Below are 23979 nucleotides of genomic sequence, written 5' to 3' on the forward strand. Positions count from 1 at the left end.
GAAACTGCCTCCTCCCTTGGGATGTGATTTGGATCATTCTTCATATTATTTACCCTTATCGTGTCAAATATTTTGCTGCTCAAGTAACCTGTAATGGGATCCGAGGGGACGGGACACAGTGCTACCTCGAGCCGGGGCTCTGGGTGCCGGTTTAAGACCCCTGTAACCACGCTCAAGTGCTGCATTTACCTCGCTGCCCCACAGCAGACAGAAGCAGCGTGCTCTGCTTGCTGAAAAATAACCCTTTATTTACATCTGAAAAGAGAATTAATGTAGAAAATGGTCTCACAGGGGTTACATCCATCCAGGAAAGCTCCCGCGTGAACCCCCGTCCCCCGCCCAGCGTTGAACCCGGCTGCAGCTGAGCCTGGCCCAGCTTCTTTCCCTTCTGCGCTCAAGGCAGCCCTCCTCGAGACGCTGCGTCTGCCAGAGGCTCTCCCCGAACCCGCGAGCAAGGGGGGTTGGAGATGGAGAACCACCCGTGTCCACTTTGCGTGTAGCAGAGAGTAAAAACTGCTTTTTCCCCTCCTGGAGCGGCTTTTTTTTCGCAAGATAAAGCATCGCGCAGCAGCAACGGCAGGTTCAGCAGCATGAGGGGGACCTGGGGGGTCACGGTGGCATCTGCTGCTGCTCCGGGCTCTTAGAGGAGAGCACCAGGGCCAGGCTCGGGGAAGGGAGCTGCAAGCCCAGCCGTGTGCGTGAACAGCACTGCCCAACACCACGCGGCCTCGCAGGGAGATGTAGCTGCTGCTGGGCGAGGGTGGACCCCCAGCTGTTGCACCCAGAACCACCCGGCTTTTTGCCGGTAAAGCGGGTCCCAGCGCGGTTCCTGCCTGGCACTTCACAGCTCTCCCTGCCCCAAAACCGGAGAGTTTTGTCCCACCTCAGGGACAAAAGCTGGGCCGTGTGGTGGGACTGGGACAGGGGAGGGCTCCCAGCCAGCTGATGCTCTCGTGATTTTTTTCTCCTGCCACCAAAGAAGAAGCAGCGCCGCCCTTAACGCTGGGCGTCAATACAGCAGTCAAAGCGCTCAAGCGCTGCGGGGGAACTCCGGGGGAGCTGCTGCAGGAGGAACTGGGCGAGGAGGAGCTGGGCGAGGAGGAAGGCTGGGGCTCTGTGCAGCTGGGGAGCGGCGAGGAGGGCGGCCGGTGCAGCAGCAGCAGCACCTCGCTACGGAGAGGAAGCTTTGCAGGATGACTCCGGGATGGATGTCTCGGAAAGCTCGGGGTGGCGGTGGTGGTCCTTGCTTAGGGCGAGGAGAGCGGGGAAGGTGGTGGAGCAGTGCTGGATGGCCCAGGGCGCAGCAAGGAGGTGTTTGTTCATCTGGGCGCTGGGGCGGCAGTGCCGGGCTGAGCCGCGTCTCCCATTCCCTGCTGCTAGTGCTGGCCAGGCTCTGTCCCCAGCCACTGCCATCCCCTCCTGCGGGTGCTCAGGTCAGTGCGGATGGGAAGGGGGTTTCCCATGAACATGTCCGGTGGATGCTGACAGAGGTAGGTGATGGTGTCCAAGCAACAGGCATATCTCCCCAAGCCCAAGCGAGGTGAGGCTCTTCTGAGGGGGCAGCAATGTCTGCTATGAGCCAAGGGTGCCTGCCTGCCCCTCGGACCGCAGCGGGGGGACATCCCCTCCAGCAGCTCCAGGGCTCTCAGGTGTGGCACAGCCAAGACACTGGTACCAGCCTGGCCATCTCGGGTGGGCTTCCCCGTGGCCCCCTGCCCTCCAGCCGGGCCATGGTGGCCAGCAGCCCCTCTCTTCTGGCTCTGTGGGGCCGGTCACTGCATCACTGGGCGCAGCAGAGCGTCGGGTGGTCGAGCTTCCAGAGCTGCCACTTCTTCTTCATCTCTGACTTCACCTGCCATGGTCGGGGAGAGAGAGAGCACGGGGGCTTTTCCCTGGCCGTGCCCTCCCCGCAGACTGTACAAGGCAAGGGAGGGGGTGGCAAAGCCACCAGCCGGGGTGGGGCTGAGCCCCAGCGCTGGGCAGGAGAAGCCACCAAGGGTACGTACCTCTTTATTGGCGAAGCAATAGAGCACAGCCACCAGGAAGCCCTGGAGGGAGAGCAGGGGAGTGAGCCCCTACCGTCAACCCCTCTCCTGGGGGCCTGGGACGGGCCCAGTCTCCCCAGGCTGCTTTTGGGGCTGAGGGTCCCCCTGCCACCACTGCCCTGGAGCCGCCACCACACACTCAACCATGGGGCTGAGGGCGGGAGAGCTGATGTCCCCCTCCCCAAGCCCAGCCACAAGCTGGGACACCGTGGGGAGAGGGACGGGGAAGAGGGACCCCCTAATTCTTGCTTTCATGGTGTCCAGGGCAGAGCAAGGACACGTCACGCTCCCGCCTCACCTGGAAGGAGTTGAGGAAGAGGGTGAAGAACACCTTGACGTAGCGCAGGATGCCCGTGGTTTGCTCATCGGTGGCAAAGATGAAGACGACCTCGTGGATCCCGAAGAGGGGGATGAGGGTGAGCGTGGCCTTGGCCAGCCTGAAAGAGCACAAGGGGTCCCCTCCGGCAGCGTGTACTAAAGGCACACGTGCGAGCAGGGACGAGCTTGTCGTTAATCTCAGGGTAGCCATTTAACAACGTGCAGGATGGAGGGGAGGGTAGAGGTGGGTGTGGAGGTGGCATGGACCCAGGAGCAGGAGCAGGGAGGACCCATGGCCGGTCACCCCCTCCCTCCGGCTCACCGCAGCTTGTAGTCTGCATAGCCCTTCTGGTTGGCGCGGAGCTTGGCCAGGATCACCTTGAGGATCCGCATGAAGATCAGCAGGTTGATCTGGTGGGGTGGGGAGAAGACAGCGTGGGGTACGCACAGCCCAGCACCCCCACCCTTTGTAGCCCACCCTAGCCATGGTATGTGCCCTTGGGGACCACAGGAGATGACAAGCTCCATGGTGGCAGGTCCCCAGGGCTGCTCTTCCTCCTCTCCCACCATCCAGGGTAGGAAGTAGCAGGGGCTCAGCCCCCCTGCACAGACCCTCAGAGTCTCCCTCCACCCCACTGTAGGTCAGCAAGCTGCTGCAAAAAACCAAGCCCATGTGCAATTAGCATCATGCCTTGGGGGCCAACCCCCCCCTCCTGGGCTCTGCTGGGATCTGCCCCCCTCCCTGGAGCCAGGGGTCGAGCTGCTGTTCTCCGAGCAGGCGTGGGGCTGGCGGGTGCTCCCCTACCAGGGAGGCGAGCAGGATGGGGATGCGGATGATCCACCAGTAAGCCATGTTCTCGTTCAACGCCCAGCACCTGCCCGGGGAGACACGGAGAGCAGCACCATCACGTTGTGCTGGGGGGTGCGGGATGAGGCCGAGAGCGTGCCAGCCCCGGCGAGGTGGGTCAGGGATCCCATCCCTCCCCACTCACTCCGCGTTCTCCTTCAGGTACTTGGCGGCCATCCAGGGCACCACGAACACCACGGGGGTCCCTGCAAGTCACACAGCAAACCCTGTAAAACCAAGCACCCACCTGAGCTGAGAAACCAGCCCCGGGGAGGGGGGGACACCGTGGGGACACCCAGGGTCTGCAGAGCCCGCACCCTCCCAGGGCCAGTTTGACGACACCAGGTACCGTCCCTGTCCCCACCGCATGCCCGGGTGGCCCCTACCCCAGCCCAGGTAGAGGTAGAGCCTGTAGTAATTCTTCTCGGAGAAGACGGCCCCGATCAGCAGCTTATAGAGGTAGACGGCTTCCACCAGGAACCAGTAGTGGTTGGCCAGGATGCAGTACTGCATCAGCACCTGCGCCGCACGGCAGCCCAGCGCCGCCTGCCAGAGGAGACACACCATGGGGCCAGCAGCTCGCCCACGGGGGCGCGGGCACCCTGAGAGCTCACCCAGAGGGTGCACAGGCACCCCAAGAGCCCAACCACAGGGTGCAAGGGTATCCCAAGAGCTCATCCATCAGGTGCGTGCTGCTGCACAGGCACCCTAAAAATTTGCCCACTGGGTGCATGGGCAGCAAAGGCACCCCAAGATCTTGCTCATGGGTTGCACGGGTACCCCAAGAGCTCACCCATAGGGTGCAAGGGTACCCAAGATTGCTCCCACTGAGGGCATGGGCACCCCAAGAGCTCACCCACCAGGTGCACAGGCAGCAGAGGCACCCCGAGAGCTCGCCCACTGGGTGCACGGGCACCCCAAGAACTTGCCCCACCAGGTGCGCAGGCACCCCAAGAGCTCATCCATCGGGTGCACAGTGTTGCGCAGGGACCCCAAGAGCTCATCCACGGGCTGCACAGGCACTAAAAGAGTTTGCCCACTGGGGGCATGGGCAGCACAGGCACCCCAAGAGCTCACCCACTGGGTGCCAGGGGCTGCAAGGGCACCGGTACCCAGCTGCACCCCCCCACCCACTCCCAGGGAGAGGGTCCCCACCCTGACTCCAGCCCGGCCTCCAGCAGGACCCCCCCCCTGCTCCCGAGGGCGGCAGCACTTGCCTCGTGGCTCAGCAGAGCCTCCCAGTCGGCCACCTGCACCACCTCCATGCCCCAGCGCTTCTCCAGCAGCGCGTCCTTCACCATCACCGAGGTGGCCCGCAGCCCGAAGGAGGCGAAGAGGTTGGCGTGGATGTAATTCCTGGTGCAGTGGAGCTTCCTGCCGAGAGCGAGGGTGTCAGGGGGCCGGGTGGGCGGTGGGGACAACCCTTGGCTCGGCCATCACTGACCAGGAAGGACAAGGGACAGGACCGCGTCCCCCCGGCTCTTCTACCTGAAGACGGTGAGGACGAGCAGTGCAGAGACGAGGGTGAGGAGCGACAGCGAGTACCCCACGGTGTAGAGCACCTTGAAGCTCACCATCAGCCGGCGGGCGCCCTCCTGCAGGCGAGCACCGCGCTGCTGAGCCTGGGCGAGCGGCCCCTGCCCATCCCTGCCCAGCGGCCGGCCCAGGCCATCCCACCTCCTCCACGGCGGACTCCATCTCCTCACACTGCGAGTAGTCCCGCCAGGGCTGGCTGCCGTTCACCGTCACCCACTGCCCGTCGGCGCCGCACCTGCGACTCACCAGCCCGTGTTTCACTGCGGACACGAAGCAGCGGCCCGTTCCCCTCGGGCTCCCCCCAACCCCAAACCCCTCTCCTTGGGACCACGGGGTCGGACTCTGCTCAGCCCCAGAGAGCCTCTTCCAGGGCGGGTGTGAGCAGGGCAGGCTCTGCTCCGTGCCCCATGTGTCCCCTCACCCCCAGGTCTGCTCGTGGGTCCCTCTCCCCCCGGTATCAGGCAGGAGGGGAAACCCCAAGAGGCTCTCCCCCCACCCAGAGTACAGCTCAGCCCTGCTCCCCTCCAGCTCTGGGGTGGCAGAGGGTCATCGTCACCTTTCTCAAACCAGGGCAGGTAGAAGGGGCAGGAGATGTTGACGGCAGTGCCGGGGCTCCCGTCGGGCCAGCAGGCATACATGTCGAATGTCCGGTTGCAGAAGAGCCCTTCCAACAGCAGTGAAGAGGGGGGAAAAGCCTGTGGTCAGATCCTGGTGGCATGGCCACATCCACCCCCAGCCCACTGCCAGCAGCTCCGAGGGGGCTGGCATCACCCCTGGTACCCCATGCCAGCCTCGGCCCCCCAGGACATCCCAGCCCTGGGTGTCCCATCTGAGATGTGGAGACACCCATCAGCCCCCGGCTCATCCCTCCGTAGGTGACTAGCGTAGAGGATGCTGGAGGAGGGATAAAGCCCGGCCTCAGCCATTGCCCAGCTCCATGCGTCCCCACATCTGACCCGAGCCGGGTCAGAGCTGGGTACCTGGTGGGTAGGGCTCGCTCGCCATCCTCCTCAAGCACTCATCACGGTACCGCATCCACTCCTCAAAGGTCTTCTCCAGCACCTTGGCCCTGCCATTCTGCAAGCCCAGAGCCGGGTCAGAGCCTCCGGCCGGCTGCCACACTGGCCTGCCCGCCCCACCATGGCACCCGGCGTCTCCCCACACCGGTTTGCCTGCATCCCGGCATCTCGAGATGGGCAGGAACATGCAACAGAGCCAGGACCGAGCCCGTTCGTGGTGAGCCAAAGCCCGGTAATGCCAACCCTGCTGCCCCATGGGCCGCCCCAGCTTGCCCCTTACCGGCAGGGAAGAGAACAGGCACATCCAGGCAAGATGGACGAGGCTGCGCCGGTACCCAGACCCGAGCACGTCCCTCATGGCTGCCCCCTCCGGCCCACAGCCAGTGCTCCCAGCGCCGGGGCACGTCTCGGGCTGAACTGGGGACCCAGATCCCGGGTGAGAGGCAGAGGACTGAGGACGGCACGGCTCTGCCACCCACGCCAGTGCGGACGAGGAGATGCACTCCCCGAAGCAGCAGAGGAGAAATGGGGTGCGAGTGCCAGCCGCAGGCACGTCCTGGACTGCCACAGCCCCCGGTCACTTCTCTGCCAGAGCCAAAACCTCGGGGAGCATCAGGCAGAGCAGGCAGGAGCGGGGACATAATTGGATCACACCTCTTGGCCGAGCCTTGCCAGCTTCCACGCCGCCACTGCCGGCCCCCAGGGCAGCTGGCAGGAGAGGGGACCATGACACTGAAGCCAGAGGGGAGCAAAAGCCACCCCGGTGACCGCTGTGACAGCCCCTGTGCCACCGCTGCTCACCCCCGCCAGCACCCCACGGGGTGGCCTGTTGCCATCAAGCCCCGGGAAGGGGCCAGGGCTTGCAGGGACAGCCCCAGGGCAAGGCAATGAGACATAGTCGGGGGCTCCCCTGGGGGCCATCGTGCCTTCCCCCTGCCCCGCTGCCTGCCAGCCGGGATGGGACCCCCCCACATCAGCTGCGCCCCATCACCTCCCAGCCCCATTCCTGTTCGCAGCCCCCTGCCCTGCACAGCCCAGCCAGGGGACTCCGGGGGGACAAGCAGCACCCCCCACCAGGGCTCCCCGGTACGGACGGTCCCAGCCCGGGCCCCCCCATCGCTCCGGGCTGGACAGCCCCAGCCCGGGACTCCCTCCCCCGTCCAGCACGGCCCCCCCCGCGGGTCTGTGCCCACCCGCGCTCCCCGGCCAGCACGGACGCTCCCCGGTCCCTGTCGTCCCTCCCCGGGCGGTCCCGCTCGGTGCCCGCGGGGGTCCCGCTCCGCCCGGGCTGCGCCGCCGCCTCCCTCCGCCCGCTTACCCTGCGCGGCGGCTCCGCGGCACCGGCAGCACCGGCGTCACCGGCAGCCCCGGCTCCGCGACGTGAGCGCGGCGGCGATCGAGCGGCGTCTGCAGCGCGGCCGCCTCCCGCCAGCGCCGTGCCCCGACGGGGATGGGGCGGGAGGGGGGGGGGGGGGGAGTTTGGGGGGCGGCACCGCCTCCCGGGGCTCGGGCCGCCCCGACGGAGCTCCGGCACGGCCCCCACGGAGACTCCCCCGTGGCATCACCGAGGAACTGGGATGGGGGTCCAGGTCCAGCCCCGCCGGGGGTCCCCGGTTGGGTCACACGGGGATAGGGATGGGGGTCCAGCCCCACTGGTTGGGTCACATGGGGACAGGGATGGGGGTCCAGCTCTGCAAGGGGTCCCCAGTCACATCACATGGGGATGGGGATGAGCATCCAGCCCTGCCCAGGGTCCCCGCTTAGGTCACACGGGGTGACGGTCACATGGGGGTCCAGCCCCATCTGGGATCCCTGGTTGGGCCACACGGGGACAGGGATGGGGGTCCAGCCCTGCCAGGGGTCCCCAGTTGGGTCACATATGGATGGGGATGAGAATCCAGCCCTGCCCTGGGTCCCTGGTCACATCACACAGGGATGGGGATGAGGGTCCAGCCATGCTGAGGGTCCTCGGTTGCATCCATGGGGACAGGGAAGAGGGTCCAGCCCTCAAACTGGGGGTCACAGGGATGGGAACATGGGTCCAGACCCCCTCGCTCTCCCCCAGAGCCCCCCCATACAGCCCCAGGGAGAGTCACAGGAGCCTTTCGCCTCCCAGCTTTGGCCTCCTGCTGGCTGTCCCCATGGCTGGGGGCTGGGCGGTGCTGGCACGGTGGCAGCCCCTCGCCATGCAGAGCCCTGTGTGGGCAGGGTGGGCTGCGGGGGGCCACAATCCTCTGGGGACAAGGAGCGGTTGGCCCTGGGGACGATGCTGGATCCAGCACAGTGACACAGGTCCCATCATCCGGACCCAACACTGGGGAAACCACACAGGCAGGGTCAAGCCATGGGACAAGCCTAGTGGCCCTGGTCACGCTCCCTTCCCGGCCACCCCACGTCCTCACAGCCGGGGGGGCGCGGACCTGTGCTGACCCACGGCTGCCGGGCAGGGCAGGGCTCCTGTCCAGCCTGGTGAAGGGCAGGTGAAGGTCATTTTCCCATCAGCGGAGCAGGGGGAGGAGATTTAAAGGATGGCTGAGCCCTCCCTGAGAGAGCCCCTGGGCACCCTCCGAAGATCAGCAGTGGAGCCCCCCAGATGCCCACCTCCCCTTGAGCCATCGCGTGTCGGGATTCGGGATGTCCTATTCACGCCCTGCAGCTGCTGCTGGCTGAACGCACCCGCAAATGCATTTATTTTGCAAAAAAAGGGATGTTTAGCCCGAAACGGTTCTGGTGGGCTCAGAGCAGACACAGCGATCCAAAGGGATGAGGAGCTGCATCTGTCGCTCTAGTGAAGTCAGCGGTGTCCGGTTATTCCAAGTGAAAAATAACCCGGTAGCGGAGCAGCCCGCGGTAACTTTTTGCTGTTTTGGGGGGAAGCCGAGCCCTCGGGTGCCTGTCTCAGCACGAGCTGACACCGGGCTCTTTCCGCGGGCTCTCCACCCCGTGCGTTTGCTTCTAAGCAGATTTACAGCGCTTTTGGGAGCCTCCTCAACGCGTACAGGTGGAAAAGCTAAAAATAATGCACTTGAGATTTAAAGAGTGGAGCCTGGGTGGGTTCTGGCCAGATGTGCCTGCCCCGAGACTCCCTGATGCCGGAGGGTCCGTGAGTGAGGAGTGGGTCCATCTGTGGGGTCCCAAAGCCCCGTTAGGGGATGGAAGGTAAGCCGGGGGAGGGGGTTTGAGGGCGAGTTGGCCCCTTGCACCCCTCCGAGCACCGCAGTGGTGTGAGGGCGCCGGCCTCACGCACGGGGAGAGCGGGTCCTTCCACCCCCGCGGCCCTTCCCACCTGGGATGCTGAGCTGGAGAGCAGCCATGAGCTCCTGCGGTCCTTCGCCCACCCCTGGGGGCTCCCCTGGGTGCACCGGAGAGGTGTGGGTGTCTGCACCCCACCTGGGCGCTGGTGTGCTCTCAGCGGCACTGGTTCATACTGGGAAGCAGGTGCTAGGGGGATGCCACGCTGCGACAGGCTGCATCTCCCCTGCAAACCCACCGTGGGGCTCGGCTCCGGCTGCCCTCCTGCCCCCCAGCGCGGCGGGGTCGGGAGCCGCAGCTCAAGCCACCGACCCACACGGAGGGTCCCCATCACCGGCAGCAGGACAAGGGGCAGGGACAGGCAGGGCACGCGCCTCCCGGACGTTTCTAAGGGGACTGGGAGAATAAATGAGTTTTCGGGCAGGATTCGAGCAACCTCTGCATGAGGAAGCACATAATGCACGGGCGCCAGGAGCCAGCTCTCCTGCGGGAGCTCGTCCGTGTCCCTGGGACACGGCCCAAACCTGTCCTGCTGCTCCCAGGGGTGACAATCCCGGCTGAGCCCTCACCCCTGCTGTGCCCGGGCCGGCACAGCCCGGGCATGCTGCTGCGCTTGCTGGGGAGCCCCTGGGGTGCTGGGGACCCTTCTGGTGACCTCCCAGGGTGGGCTGGGCTCATGCTTGGGGGGGGCAGGAGCTGTGAGCAATCAACTGAGGGGCTGTGCAAGAGCAGACCCTCATGTCCCCCCCTCTTTCAGGGCCGTCTGCCTACAGCTGCCACATGCCCCGGGGCTGTGTCCATCCGTAGCCGGGCAGAAGGAGGCCTCCTCCCACCAAAACTCACCAGCAGCTGGGGACAGCAGCAACAGGGGTGAGAAATCGGGCTGGGAGGGAGGGCTTTGGAGACAAGGGTGGATGCTGGAGAGATACCAAGGGTGGCAATGTTTCTATCAGCACCTATTGATACGGTTCCTACAGGGGGAGGCCACAACCTGCTGAGTCCCAGCACAAGGCTCGTGGGACCCCAAGGCTGGTGTCACCCCAGCTGGTTACGGGAACATCTTGACAGAAGGTAGTACAGTCCTCGGACACGGCCACCAGCTCCTGCTGTGGGAGCTGGGCTGATTCGTGCTCCAGAAGTGGTAACTCCTAACAAAAAGCTCTAAGGAGCTGCGTTAACCCTTTGCAGGACATTTCTAGATGGACTCACGCAGCTGGGTTCCTGCTCAAGGGCTTGAGGAAAGGCAGGCTGGTGGGAGAGGGGACAGACAGGAGCCCCGTCCAGGTGCCGGGGATGAGGAGGTGCTGGCGGAGCATGCGGGAGGATGTCTGTGCGTGGCACTGAAGATGGAGAGTCGGTGAGGTCTGGCCTGAAGGACAGGGGCGGCGGGAAGGTCTGTCTGGCCCAAGCCTCAGCATAAGGTGGGGAAAAAGCAGCAGGAGGTGGCTGGTCTCACATGTGGTAGCGATCCTACGAGATTAGGATAGAGGAACACCACTGGAGCTGGAGATGATGGGATTGTAGGGTAATCCTGGCCAGGAGGGACCTCGGGAGGTCTCTAATCCAGCCCTGGTCACAGAAGGGTCAGCTCCAAGATCAGACCTGGCTCAGGGCTTTAACCAGCCTGGTCTTGACAACCCCCAAGGGTAGAGATGGAAGATGGACCATGGCTGAAATCGCTAAAGCCTCCAGACAGCAGATGATCCAAAAGAAGAGGGTTTCCCATGGCGCTTCTCTGCACGAGCATCACCAAGTGCATGGGACGGGGCACAGCCCAGGATCGTGGCTGGCCACCAAGGAAACCTGGGAGCCACAAAGGGTGGTGAGAAATAAGCATGTGTGCCCGCGGGCAGCTTTAGCTGCTGCGGACAGAGATGTTCTCCCCCCATAACAGCCTTGCTGGAAGAAGACACAACTATTAACGCAGAGAACGGCTGGCATCACTCAGTACCCCTAACGTCGGCCGAGTAGCAGAGAAAGATGGGGACGAGAAGGAGATGTCACCCCAGCCATGCTGCTGAAGCAGTTTTTTCTGGAGATTTTGTGGTGTTTTTTTTTTTTTTTAACTTTTTCCTCAGGGTGACAAGCGCTTTTGGCATAAACACAGAAATCCCAAATGGCCTCTGAAAAGTGACCGTGCCGGAAGATTTTGAATCTCCCGCAGCGCCTGTGGAAATGAAGAGGGACGAGGACCCAGCTGGCCGGGGCTGCCCTTTGCAGATGGTGGCACTTAAACTTTGCTTTTTTTTTTTTTCCCCCCTGTGGTTTGTTGTTGTTGTGGTTTTTTGGTTTTGTTTTTTTCTTTTTTTCCCCTCCCCATTACCATCGGCAGCCGAGCGTGACTCACCGCAGCTCGGTGGCTCGTTTTGCAGACTGAGCTCCAGATGGTCTCCCCCATCCCACCCTGCCCCGGGTAGCTGCCGTCTCCCTGCTGTTTGCAGCCTGGTCCTCTCCCCCCCCCCCCGCCCGCCCCCACCTCAGCTGCTGGTCACTCCAGGTAAAGAACCGATTCTCCTCTTTCTCCTCCACCTCTTCTCCTACCTGCTGTCCCCCGGGCAGGTGGCTCGGCGGGCTGTGGCTGGCCACGTCCTGGCTTTGTCCCCCTCTCTACGGGCTGACGTTGCCGTGGGGTGGCTTTAGTGGGGATGGGGAAAGCGGGGAGGCAGCGTCTCGGCTGCTGTGCGCTGGCCTTGTCCTCTGCCGCGAATGGATGTGGGGCCAGGAGGATGCTCAGCGGGTCAGGAAGCTCCCATACAAGGTCTCCTGATGGGACTAAGACTCTTGTCTTGGGTGGCAAGTCGTGTGAGGGGCTCCTGTGCTGCTCCCATGTCACTCTGCTACAGGGCCAGAGCTGGTGCCAGCCCTCCCAGGGTCCCATCCTGCCCCACGCAGCCGTAACGTGGTCCTGGGCCACCTATGGAGGCTTTTTCCAGCCCACGTCCCCCTCCCCGGACCCTATGGCTTTGCCGTGCCACCCTGAAGACCTCCCTACGTGAACCCATCTAATGCCAGTGGACTCATCCTGCGGGGATGCTGAATTTGGGGGACAGCCTGGGGCTCCAGCATGAGCTGGAGCTGCAATTCCCCAGAGAAGGACCACAAACCTCCCAGTATCATTGCCCGGCGTGGTCCCTGCCGACCCCGCAGAGCCCCCCAGGGCTCTGCGGGGTCAGCGGGGACCATGCCGGAGCGAAGAATCCATCTGGAGGGGATTTTCTCGCTGGTTCTTTGAATGGGGACGTGAGGAACAAGCTGTTCTTCTCCATATTGATGCATCTCAGGCAGGGTCTCCATAGCGACTGCAGCACTTGAGGCTGAGCTGAGGCCGGATCCCAGCCCGTGGGGTGCCGCAGAGCCGGTTGTAGGCACGGGACAGCATCCCAGGTCCAAGCATCGCCGAGATGGATGTGGTGCCAGAGCCTGGCGCTCCATCCCACCCTCAGGACAGCCGTGTTTGTCCCCCCGTGCCTGCCCAGGGACAACCCGTCGCGGCTGCCCTGCGTTTTGAGGGGATGCACGGGCGTTTCCCATGGGTGGTCTTGCAGTCAGGCCCTGTGCATCCTCATCCTCCTTTTGGCTGTGGTCCTGGCAGCCCGCCAGCACGTGATGGTGATTTTAGCACCTCGATCTGCGCTCAGCCAGGCCCCAGCAGCTCCGCAAGAGACGCAGCCGCTTGAAACACCTTCCCAATTTCTCCTGCAATGGGTGAGAGCCTGGGAGACCACCCCTTCCCCCAGCCCTCCGACAGCTCCTGTCCCGCTGGGGTGGGGTTGGGGATGCTGGCTGTGGCTGCCCGGCTGTCACCAAGGAGACACGGTTGGTAAGTGCGGATGTTAAAGGCAGAGTTTGCCCTTAGAGATGGGAGGTTGGAACCAGATGATCTTTAAGGTCCCTTCCAACCGGAGCCATTCTGTGATTTTGTGTGATTCTGTGAAAATTGCCCCTGGATGGTCTCGGGGGTTGAAGGTGCTGGTGTGAGCGAGGGGGGGCGCTCAGGAAGAGGAGAGCATCCTCCAGCGTCCTCCATCGGTGTCGCTACGGGCCGGATGCCAAACCAGACAATGGCGCAGGGCGAAGTCCCTTCCTCCAAGGGCCGTTACCAGGCTTACCAGCAGAAACACCTCCTGAAAGGTTTGTTTGGAACAGGTTGCCCAGAGAAGCTGTGGCTGCCCCATCCCTGGACGAGTTCAAGGCCAGGTTGGACGGGGCTTGGAGCAACCTGGTGTGGTGGGAGGTGTCCCTGCCCAGGGCAGGGGGTGGCACTGGGTGGTCTTTAAGGTCCCTTCCCACCCAAACCATTCTGTGATTCTGTGAAAGCGGGTTTCATTTTATTTAGCCGTTCCTGAGGGGGAAATCCGTGTGTATCATTGTAGGCTTTGCTAATCCTGCCGCCTCGCTTCCCATTACAGCAGCAATTCACAGAACAGAAATGCTAATCAACGCATCCCGACTCGGCAATTATGCAGTGAACTTCTCAGAAAAGCCTGCTGGACCCCGTTACCCGGTAGAGAAATTCATCCGCCTGCGAATGTCCTGCGTGAGGAGGGAGAGGGCAGGCAGACTTCGGGGAGAACGTCGCCCTTGGCCAGCTGGGGCTTGGGGGGCTGCTGTGAGCTTGGGCGCGCCAGAGGCTTTTGTATATACTAAAAAAGCAACGTTTTGGTGTTTGTTTTGGTTTTTTTTTTTTTAATATCAGCAGATGGTGCTATTAAAGACAGCTGGGAAAGTGCAGCCCGACAAGAGGCGGAGGCAGGTCCACGTGAGCGTGGAGCCGCTTGCCCTGGAGTTTGCTCTTTTCGGAAGCTGTCGCCCGATTCCAAGCAAAAGCCGTTTTTCTCCCGACCCTCTCCGATGCAGGAGAGAAAAATGACCCTGAGCTTTGCCCAGCTCCAGAGCGCTGCTGCTTTCCAACGGGCGATGGTTTGGGGTGGGTCTGACCCCTGATACAGAGCAACGGCTTAATTAATTACCTTCCGGGAGACATCGGGTCACTCCAGCCAACAAAGACATCACCACCGACTTCATGGGGCCGGACCATCACGCCTTGCCTCTGGGAGGTTTGCTGCCTTGGGGCTTATTCCTGCAAAGCGCACGAGAAATGTGACATTTAATACTATATTATACACTTGAGCATTTGCCCGATGGCTATAGTCTTTGTTAGAATATGATTTTAAAGAGCTAATATGTCAGCCTGTCCATAGCCAGAAAACTGCTGCCATCCCACCCGTTTATGACCAGTCAGGGGATTTTGCAGAGAATCAGCTGCTTGGGCGTTTATTTCCGATAAATGCTGGTTTCAAGAGCTGCTGGGGGACACAGGACTTTGGAGAGACAGGGAGAGATGCTCTTTTGAGCGGAGAAGGAAGAAGCTTGCAAGTCACTTCCTAAGAGATGCCTTGGAGGATGCCCCAATCCAGCACCTTGCAGGGGTCGTACGGGACCTGGAGCTCTGATCTCAGGGTTTTGCACAGCGTTTCCACCCCATTTGTTTCCATCCCCTCAGGCAGCGACAGCCCGGGGATCCCACTCCATCCACACCGTTTCGCAGCAAAGGTCACTTCCAAGCCGGTGCTTTAGCGCCACGTTGCCACACGCTCGTGATAAATGACTGTTCCCAGCTCATAAAGGCACTATTGAATTTGGCACTCACTCAGAGGAACCCTCAGCAGATGCCATCCTCCTAGAGCCCCCGGGCGCCCAGGTTGCCGGGTCTGTATTCAAAGCTGACCATGTCTCACCTTTTTTCGAGCAGGAAGGTTTAAACGATAAGATCAAGAACTCCTCTAAAAATCATCTATATTCACATCCTGCCCCGGAGCTGGACTCTTTGTACGCGTCCTCTGCTGAAGGGCACGGCTTGCCCTCCTCCATATGTTAAAGCCTTGGCAGGCAGCACCGCGTCCATATTCCACGTCAGGAGCGCCGTACCCCTGGCATCAGGAATTCAAGGAGCAGATACGAGGCTGCATCTTTTATCTCCTTCCTTCCTATCAGCAGCCTAGTTGCCACTTCTTCTGTTACCACCTATTTAAGCAGAATTGTGCCTGATCTGTCACTTGCTTTTCTTCTTTCTGGCCGGACCGGTGGCATGGCCGCGGCCGCATCCAGGGGAAGCGGTATCTCCTTTTCACCTGCCAGAGTGGAATAAGGGCAGTCGCCACCTTCCTGTGAGGGCGTGATGGACGAGGGGGATGGAGCTGGATGCACCTGGGGACACAAGGACATGGCCCCATCCCACTCCACCTCCCAGACATCCCCGAGCAGCCCCTCGGCTACAGATGAATCACAGAATCACAGAATGGCCGGGGTTGGAAGGGACCACTGGAGATCGTCCAATCCAACCCCCTGCCAGAGCAGGGTCACCCAGAGCAGGTGGCACAGGAACGCGTCCAGGCGGGCTTGGAATGTCTCCAGAGACGGAGACTCCACCACCTCTCTGGGCAGCCTGTGCCAGGGCTCTGCCACCCTCGCAGCAAAGAAGTTCCTCCCCATGTTTGGTGGAACTTTCTATGGTCAAGTTTGTGCCCGTTGCCCCTTGTCCTGTCCCCGGGCACCACTGAAAAGAGCCTGGCCCCGTCCTCCTGACACCCACCCTTTCAGTATTTATAAGTGTTGATAAGACAAGATGTGCCAGAGCCTGTGATGTGCTTTGAAAACCAGTGGCCACCACAGTACCTGTGACACACGGGGGCTTGTGGATGCGGAAGGAGGACAAAGCTGTGCTCCTCGCAGCGGTGGCTCTGACGGGGACTGTCCCCTGCAGCCACCGCTGGTCCTGGGCATAGCAATGACCTGTGTCTTCAACCTCCATCCCTACTGACCCCACTCCAGGTGAAACCACTGCTAAATGTCATTAAGCTTAATTGTCATTAAGCTGGGTAGGGTCTGGGCTAACCCCAGGTGTAATCTCTTATAGGTAACTTCACCAGAGCCTTCCACCCACTACTTAAGTGCTCTGCAGGGTTAGGGCAATGCTGTGCTGGATTGGGGCAGGAGGTTGGCTGTTCTCCAAGATGTTTGAGGGGGAGCTGGGCAGCCTGGAATACCTTCTTTGTTATTCGCCAAAACACACGTTTGAGGAGCAGCGGCTTGATCCTGCCCACGAAGGCATGTAGGCTGCTGCCATCCCCAGCCTGGGGGCATCTCCCCAGCCCCGCTATGTGAGCAGAGGAGCAAAGGTGGGCACGCTGCACGGGCTGCTGCAGCAGCGGAGCCTGTGCATGCCCTGGAAGTAGTGCTGCTTTGAGGACAGAGATGTCTCCTATAGCTTTGACATCCTATTTTGCGAAGCAGAGACAAATACCTAAGGGCTTAAGAAACTGCCCCATCTTACAACGGGTTCTGAGTCCTTCCCAGCTGCCCCAGGCACTGGGTTGTTGCCACCTTATGGGATAGTGCGATGGAAGAAAATGTGTTTTTACCCAGGACTGTAATCTGCGTGGCTCTGTTATGCTCAGACAAGGGTTCAAGTCACTCAGACCCACAGAGTGAGGTGAGCTCTGCATTTCCTTCTTGCCAGCAGATCTGAAGGGGCTTTAAAAACATAGCGCAGGGCTGGTAGCCCCACTCGGGATGTGCGAGATGGCTTACAGCTGGGGAAACAGAGGCATGGAGATCTGGGACATTTTTTGATCACCTTGTTGACTCATTGACTATCTGTGTGTATTGTCTCACCATCAGTTCTGTCTCCAGCGTGGCCCGTCTGGAGGAGAAGTGGAGACAGGCTGTGCTGGGGAGCGCTTGCGCAGGAGTGCGTGTTCCGTGCTTCGATGGGACGCGCGGAGCAGGTTGGTGCTCAGCATGTTCTGGTGCGGTGAGAGTGAGGGCCTGCAGAAGCTGTGTTGTGTCATGGTCACTTGAGGTGGGGCTGATGGACCCTGGAATCCCAGGTTGAGATGTCGGGACGCATCTCCTCCAGCATCCCCCCCAAAGCCTGCAGGTTTCGGAGGCTGCAGCTGCTGTATCGCAGCACACTTGGCTCTTTTGTTTCAGCTGGCAGGGAAAATGCCCCCTTTCCCCTTGCTTTGGGGGAAAATAAGGTCAGAAAGGGACTTGCTAGCTTCTTAGCAGTTCCCCGAGTGTGTTACCGGGGGAGCTTCCCAGTGAGCTGGCGGAGGGAAGCTGAGGCTGGGCGGTCCCTGGGGTTAGTGGAGCAGTAGGGAGATGCTCCGCGCAAACGCAGCTCTCCTTAGAGGCTCGAACACGAAGAGCCCAGGCAGCTCGGCACATGCCGTTGTTCTGGGCTCTTTCTGGCGTCGGATTTCTGCATACGTACAAAATCTTCATGAAAATGTGGGGGTTTGGGGCTGTGTGTATCTAGAGGCATCAATCGATGCCGTGAGCTGGGCTGAAAACGGCCCCTTGGGGTTTTTATGTGTTATCCCTGGCTGCCTGCGTGTGACTTTCCCTCTGATGATAGAAGGGCTAATTAATCGGTATACAAAGTGGAGGCTGCGTAGTCCCTCCGTTATCTCTCCTTCCTCACTCGCTCCCATTTTGGCTGCTGCAGGGAAGCTCTCCGGGAGCAGCAGTATGGACTCTGCGCCTTCTGCCTCGGCAGTTTCTGTCTTCAAGGAGTTTTGCCTTCTCATAGAAGAGGAGAGAAGATGTTTAGCTCTCGGCTGCTGGCTGGGCTCCTTTCTGCTGGGCACCACCAGTAGCCGGGGCTTGCACTGCTGGATCGGAGGGCGCTGCCCACAGCGGAGCACCCTCGTGTAGCGATGGGGTATTCGCAAACCCAGTTAGTGATGAGTTACCTGGGCGGGTATGACCCCAGACTCCTGCTCGGCAGCTTGCCCACTCTGGAAGCCATTCTCCTGCAATTTGGTAGGCTTTGGACGAGGTTTCGAGGTGTAGTCTTCCCGTTTAATGAAACCTGAAGCTGGGTCCTGGGTTCACTGGCAATATGAGGTATTTTCTGGAGTTCCAGTAAAGAGAGATTTCTGGATGTACACATCACCTCTGCTCACAAGAGGCTCAGACATCCTCATCATGAGTCGTTTGGGTTTTTTTTTGATGTGACCAGAGATCTTCTAACAGCTTAATGGCCGATGAAGGCATCCAGCCTGCAGAGAAAACAATCTATCACTTGCCCAGGGAGCCAGAGATGCTGGTTACCTATCCCAGGGGGAATAATAATTCCCTAAATCCCATAATAACTGCAGCGCAATAGCTTTTGCCTCAACAGCAGAGAGGTTATAAGGTCTCCCTGCATCCGCCGTACGCTCCAGACAGAGGCGGGTGACGCAGCGGCGGCGCAGACGGCGGCTGGGAGCGATGCCGAATTCATCGAGGAGGGATAGCTTCCTCCAGGCTCAATTTCACAGTTGAGTGTATTTTTGCAATAGGAAAAGGTAGTTACAAGAAGGGGGTTATTTCCAGATGAGGCATGTCCCCGCTCTCGCTCAACTCTCCCTTGCGATGGTGCCTGGCTCGGTTTGGCCATGGCTCCTGCCGGCGATGAAGCCGGGGGCTGGGATCCCTTCGGCTTTGTGGAGAGCCAGGGTCCTGTGGGAGGACCCAGCAGTGCCAGCCCCTCCCTGGGCACTGCCACCCACCCCTCTGCAGGCAAGGGTGTTACCTGGGTCACAAAATCTTCTGCCACCCTGGTGATCACGGAATAGTGTGGGTTGGAAGGGACCCACCCAGTGCCACCCCCTGCCCTGGGCAGGGACACCTCCCACCACACCAGGTTGCTCCAAGCCCCCTCCAGCCTGGCCTTGAACACCTCCAGGGATGGGGCAGCCACAGCTTCTCTGGGCAACCTGGGCCAGGGGCTCACCACCCTCACAGCCAATTTCTTCCTCAGAACTCATCTAAATCTCCCCGCGTCCTACCGTGATCTGCTGCTGCTTGCACCGCTCCGGCTGTGCCCCATCCCCAGCCTGAAGCCCCTCCGTCGCTTCCACTCCAAACACTTCCTTGTCACAAACCTGTTTTCAGATGTATCGAACCCAGAGCTGCTGCCCTGCCCTTTTAACAGAGCAACACTTAATTCTGCTGCTGAGATCACAGGTTTCTGCCCGCACAGGGACACAGGACTGCCGGAATGGCTCAGCCCCAAGGTCTATTTATCCAAGCCCCCGACTCCCCCTGCGAGGTGGGACTCGTGGAACGGCCGTTTCACCGATGATGACAGTTTAATGCCGAAGCAGAGCTGGGAACAGAAGACAAACCCAGCTCCCAGCACTTCAGGACTTTCACTGCAGTTTGATAAATCCAAAAGGTTTTTTAAGCAAGCTGTTTCTTCTCCTGGCAGCATAAAAAGGTTGTGCGCTTGAACAGCTGCTCGCTGTTTAAATGCTAATATTATTTCTGCTTTTCTCTGTGGGCTCTGCCTCTCTCTTTTTCGGAGGACAGGGCTCCAGCCCCATCCCACCGTGGCCACCAGGAGGGCTCCTGCTGCCCTGTTGCTGGCTGAGCAGCCCATGGTCTCTCTGTCGTGCGGCTTCCCCGGCCGTGGTGGTCCACAAGCCCACCCGAGGCTGTGTGGTGGGGGCTGGGGGCACAGACCTCCACCATCCCACCAGCTGCTGCCAGAAAGCAGCACCCTGAAAGCAACGGGGGCAGGATGGAAAGCCACCTTTGGGGCAAAAACTGGGCAAAGGTGGCACCTCCATAGGTAAGGAGTACTTGGGGTAAACCTGGAAGGGCTTCCATTTCCCCTTGTGTCCCTAGTTCTGATGGTGGTGCCCAAATGATGATTGTAATTAGATAAATAACGTAGCTGTGCCAAGACCTTGCCCAGGAGGGCTTCCTTCACCCGCGCGCTGTGCGAGGCTCGTACTCCTCAGCTCTGAAAGCAACTTTTTGCTTGGTGATGCTCCTCAAAAAGGGCCAGTTGGGCAACTGGTGATAGTATCCTTCCAGGCCTGCTTTGACTCTTTCTTCTTCTCACCTTGGCTGGTTTTTCTCCATACCCTTCCCTCTAGGTAGGTCAAGAACCAAGACATTGGCTTTAAAGAAAAACACAGCAAAACTTTTCATGAGAAATCAACGATTTTTTTTTTTTTTTTGGATCCCTTTGCCTCGTAATGAAGACGATCTGGACATTCAGCTCTCAGGGTCATGGGGAATGTCGTGTTGTCTATAAATCAAGCTGTGCCGTGCCACAGCTTAAATTGGACACCCCAAAATTAGGCAGCTTTTGGGAAATAAGCGCTTAGCACTGGCCGCAGGCAGGCCAAGCGGTGCTCAGCTTTGGAAGGAGCTAATGGAGAGTGGAAATATAATCTTGGTTTTTTTTTCACTGCATATAAATGAGAACCCGGCCTCTCCTCTCCTGGCCTGTCAGGCAAAGTCAGAGATAGATCTGGAAATCTACTTGCTTGGGGATGGCTTTTTTTTCATCCTAAGTAGCTTCTCTTGCTTATCCGCTGAGCGATCAAACGGAGGCCGTTGATTCATTACCCCTTCTGCTTGATGCATGGGCTGCAGCTTATCCTGGGCACCGCACTCTGCTCTCGGAGCTCTTCTCTAATGCCAGCGCATTAACAGGGAGGGAGCTGCTCTGCAGTGTAATTACGGGGAACGTGACATTCCTGGATATTTTCCTTCCCCAGACACAAAGGCTCCAGATTTCCCCCGGGTTCCTCAGCGCAAAGAGCTGAGCTGAGGGTTAAATCGCGTGGGGAGGAAGAAGTCTGCTCTTGAAAGTCCCTTCCACACCGGCATCGAGGAGTTTGGAAGCTGAGCCAGCCCTCGGCAGCAAGCAGAAACCTCAGACTGGGGCAGCAAATGTGGCAGCTGGGGGTTGAAAACAGCTTTTAAGGTGAAAATTAATCCAGCCCAGCTGGGTGATGGGGGGGAGGGGGGGGCTCTGATTAGAGGAGCAAAAATTGATGCCCAACTTGCAAGTCAAAGCAGAAAGTGGATGCAAAACCCTGAACACGAGGTGTCTGTCTGACACTTCCATAACCAGCCAAACGAAACCACATCATCTCCTACCCTGCCTTATTTTATTTTAATTTTTTTTTTTTTTTGCACCAGCCCCTCTGAGCAGAGATGAGCGTTGCTTTGTTTTGTGCTTGAGGGATCTCAAGAATATCCGATCACTTCAATTTTTATTTTTTTTTTTTATTCCTGATGTAAAAAAACATTAGAGAAATCGGAGTAAAAATAACTTGCTTTCTCACTTGGTCATATTTTCAACAGCTCATAATGTCCTAGTCCTGCCAAAAGCCACGGTCCTGCCAGCCCTGGCGTCAAGGACTGAACTTGCAGCGCGAGAATAACCAGGTAAGACAACGTCAGGAAAAAGAGCAGGAAAATCCTGAAGCTTTTCCCCCCCCCGCCTTTGTTTTGCGGGTCGTTTTACAGAAATACCCTGGCAGGAACCGGCGTGCAGCCCGAGCCGGGAGAGCTGGGCAGCCTCGTGCCTGTGACGCTGGCCTGGGGACAAAGCCCGCTCCCAGAAAAGCCCTGTGATCTGCCCTGTCGTGTAGTCCCGTTCGAAACTGGGCGATTCTGCATCTTTGAGGACAAAACCAAACGTGGTCGCCTTCCTAACGTGCGGGAAACCCAGGTGGTGGGACAGTGGGGAGAATGGCAGCTTAATTCATAGAATCATGGTGTAGTTTGTGTTGGAAGGGACCTTTAAAGGTCATCCAGTCCAACCCCCCTGCGATGAGCAGGGACACTTATTTGCTTTTTTCATATATTTATGTTTATTTTTGGGACATTTGTTGATTTGTGATGTGACTACGGCAGAGCCATTGCTGCAGGCAGAAGCAGGGGCGCAGATGGGTGTCCGAGAAGCAACCGTGGAATGCTATTTTCCTCCTGCTCCCGTAGTTCAACCTGTCCCTGGGTGTTCGTGGCTGCGGTGGTGATGCCACTACCTGCCCTTGCACCCCCAAACTCCCCGCCAGCACCGCTCGCCCGGCCCCCGAACAGTTTCTTTCTGTAATATAAGGCATGGGGGAAAAAAAGAAAATAAAAAATCTCCTTTCCAATTATCTGGCAGAGGATCCAGAGCTGCTCCTTGGGGCCGTCTATGGGCTGGAACAGGTCCCATCTTCACAACTGGCCAACTTCACTCCTCCGCCCGCCGCATCCCCGAGCGTGGTCAGGGTCAGTCTGACCCCGCGTAACTGTTTGCCCCATGGGAAGAGCGAGAAACAACAGCTCTTCGTCAAGATAATTCCATGTTTTGGGCCAGTCTGCCAGGTACTGTAATGTAAGGATGTGAGAATTGGACTTAAAAACATGCGATAGCAACTTTAATGTCAAGCTCCGCCAAAAAAACAACCTGAGGAAAGAACATTAGAACACTAAATATATATATATATATATATATATTGCCAAAAAACCTTCCCCTTCGTCTGCAGGAATATGGCAACAAGAATTCAGGCGGCTGAAAGGACCGATGCAGGGAAAGACTAATAGAGCTGATTATTTCCATGTTGAGAAGCTGATAGATACTGGGGGTGTGTGGGGGGGATGTCCTGGAGGGATGGGGTCGCACAGCCCGAGACGGGGAGCCGTGGATGAAGGGTGCAGCCAGCACGGCGGAGCTGCCACGGGGAGAAGCGGGGAAAGGGCTGGCTGGCGGCCAGGAGACTCCGACCGCCGGATCGATAACGCTGCTTTAGATGTAAAGAGTGTTTGTGGTGAACACAGCGAGGAAAGGCTGGGGGGTGTCTCAACCTGCGGATCGTTACGGTTTATTCTGCTGGTCCTAAAATGGCAATAATGGGGTGAAGCAGGAAAAAGTGTCCAGGGAGGTGGTATGTTTGAGGTCCATATGTGGAGGGGGGGAAATCCTGTATGGGCAGATGTGGCCAAATTGTTCTTTCTCCCCCCAAAAAATAGGAGTTTCTTAGAACAGAGGAGACTGGTGGGTGCTACAAGGTCTGGCCATCCTTGCAGTGAGGTGGTTTCTCCTTCCCATCTCTCTTTGATCACAGAGCTCATCTCCTGCCACGGTCTGGCAACCGAGGCTCTCCCAGCACACGGCGAGGCTATGCATGGCAAATTTGGGCACTGGTTTTGCTAAATTGGGAGCTGACAGGGAGACATCGGGCTGTCCGACGGCATATTTGAATGATGGAGTACTTAAAAGCACATGGCGCTAACCACGCTTGCAGCAGCCAAAAGGGACCCGATGGCAGGTAGCCTGGATCAATGACGTTGGGCTGCCCCGGTCACTGGTTTCTCGGTGAAATCTTTTGATTCATGGGTGCTCAGGAGCCCAAAGGATGACTGGACTTCAGTGGAGCGTTTGGGGATGGCTGGGAGCCAGGGAGAGGGGCTAAAAGAGGTTGGCAGAGCCCTGGAAGCAGAATGGGAGGCTGGAAATAGGATGAGATGATGCTAACGGGGTGGGGAAGGGTTTGCCTGGCCCCCCTTGTCAGCCCTAAAGTGATTTGGGGAGCCCCAAAATTCCCACGCGCAGCATACGAAACAGGCAGAAAATATTATTTTCCATGAGGTGTTAAATAAAAACCATTGCTAATGATGTCTTCTGCCATCCCCGCTGCATTTCAGGGCAAAGCTGGTCACCGCAGGGGCTGCTAATTCCTTACTGCCAGCGGTTCAGGCTGCAAGGTGGGGTCACCACCTCCTGCTAGAAACCAGCAGTTGGTGCCACTGGATGCTTACGCATCGCTTGGATGGCGTTCACCACCCCCAGCTGGGTTCTTCCTACACCTCTACCAGGCCCCCAGCAGCAGCTGTGGCTTCCTACGGCCCCAAAGAAATGAAATTTCATCTAAACGAAATTAGAGGGTTTGGACGGAGACCAGGCACTGCAGATGTGCAGCCAAGATATTACCATCTGGACTCAGAAGCCTGCAGTGCCATCCAAAACCTGCACCAAAATTTTAGATTTTTCTTTCCTTTCCAACAAAATTTCCAGCTTTTGGAGTGACGAAGTGGAGGGGGGGAAAAAAGCCCCATCCCTCAACAGCACAAACTGGGCTGTGGAATGGGGGAGCTGTTTCCATGAAAATTAGTTCACGTG

At 59.1% G+C, this 23979-nt stretch overlaps 1 protein-coding gene across 1 annotated transcript; it reads right to left on the reverse strand.

Annotated features, from left to right (window-relative positions):
• Window positions 1–346: 346 nt before the first annotated feature.
• Window positions 347–7199, reverse strand: LOC134519436 (glucagon receptor-like). The gene is made up of 14 exons (XM_063343638.1): window positions 7084–7199; window positions 6046–6182; window positions 5727–5823; window positions 5303–5410; window positions 4888–5006; window positions 4699–4805; window positions 4428–4584; window positions 3597–3756; window positions 3356–3416; window positions 3169–3238; window positions 2686–2774; window positions 2344–2482; window positions 2007–2048; window positions 347–1852 (listed from the first exon to the last, which is right to left on the reverse strand). Exons 2-14 carry the CDS (start codon window positions 6121–6123, stop codon window positions 1781–1783), a joined length of 1299 nt encoding a protein of 432 aa, XP_063199708.1. The 5' UTR covers window positions 6124–6182; window positions 7084–7199; the 3' UTR covers window positions 347–1780.
• Window positions 7200–23979: the final 16780 nt, after the last annotated feature.

This window comes from Chroicocephalus ridibundus, chromosome 8, assembly GCF_963924245.1.
Source record: "Chroicocephalus ridibundus chromosome 8, bChrRid1.1, whole genome shotgun sequence".
NCBI lineage: Eukaryota > Metazoa > Chordata > Aves > Charadriiformes > Laridae > Chroicocephalus > Chroicocephalus ridibundus.

Bases quoted from the DNA above. Each gene is read 5' to 3' on its own strand.
- LOC134519436 (XM_063343638.1), bottom strand. From the start codon at position 6,123: ATGAGGGACGTGCTCGGGTCTGGGTACCGGCGCAGCCTCGTCCATCTT. The intron at 5,411-5,726 runs GTACCCAGCTCT...TGCTGTTGGAAG, and splicing joins GAGCGAGCCCTACCCACCAG to GGCTCTTCTGCAACCGGACA. The intron at 1,853-2,006 runs GTACGTACCCTT...CGACCATGGCAG, and splicing joins ATTGCTTCGCCAATAAAGAG to GTGAAGTCAGAGATGAAGAA.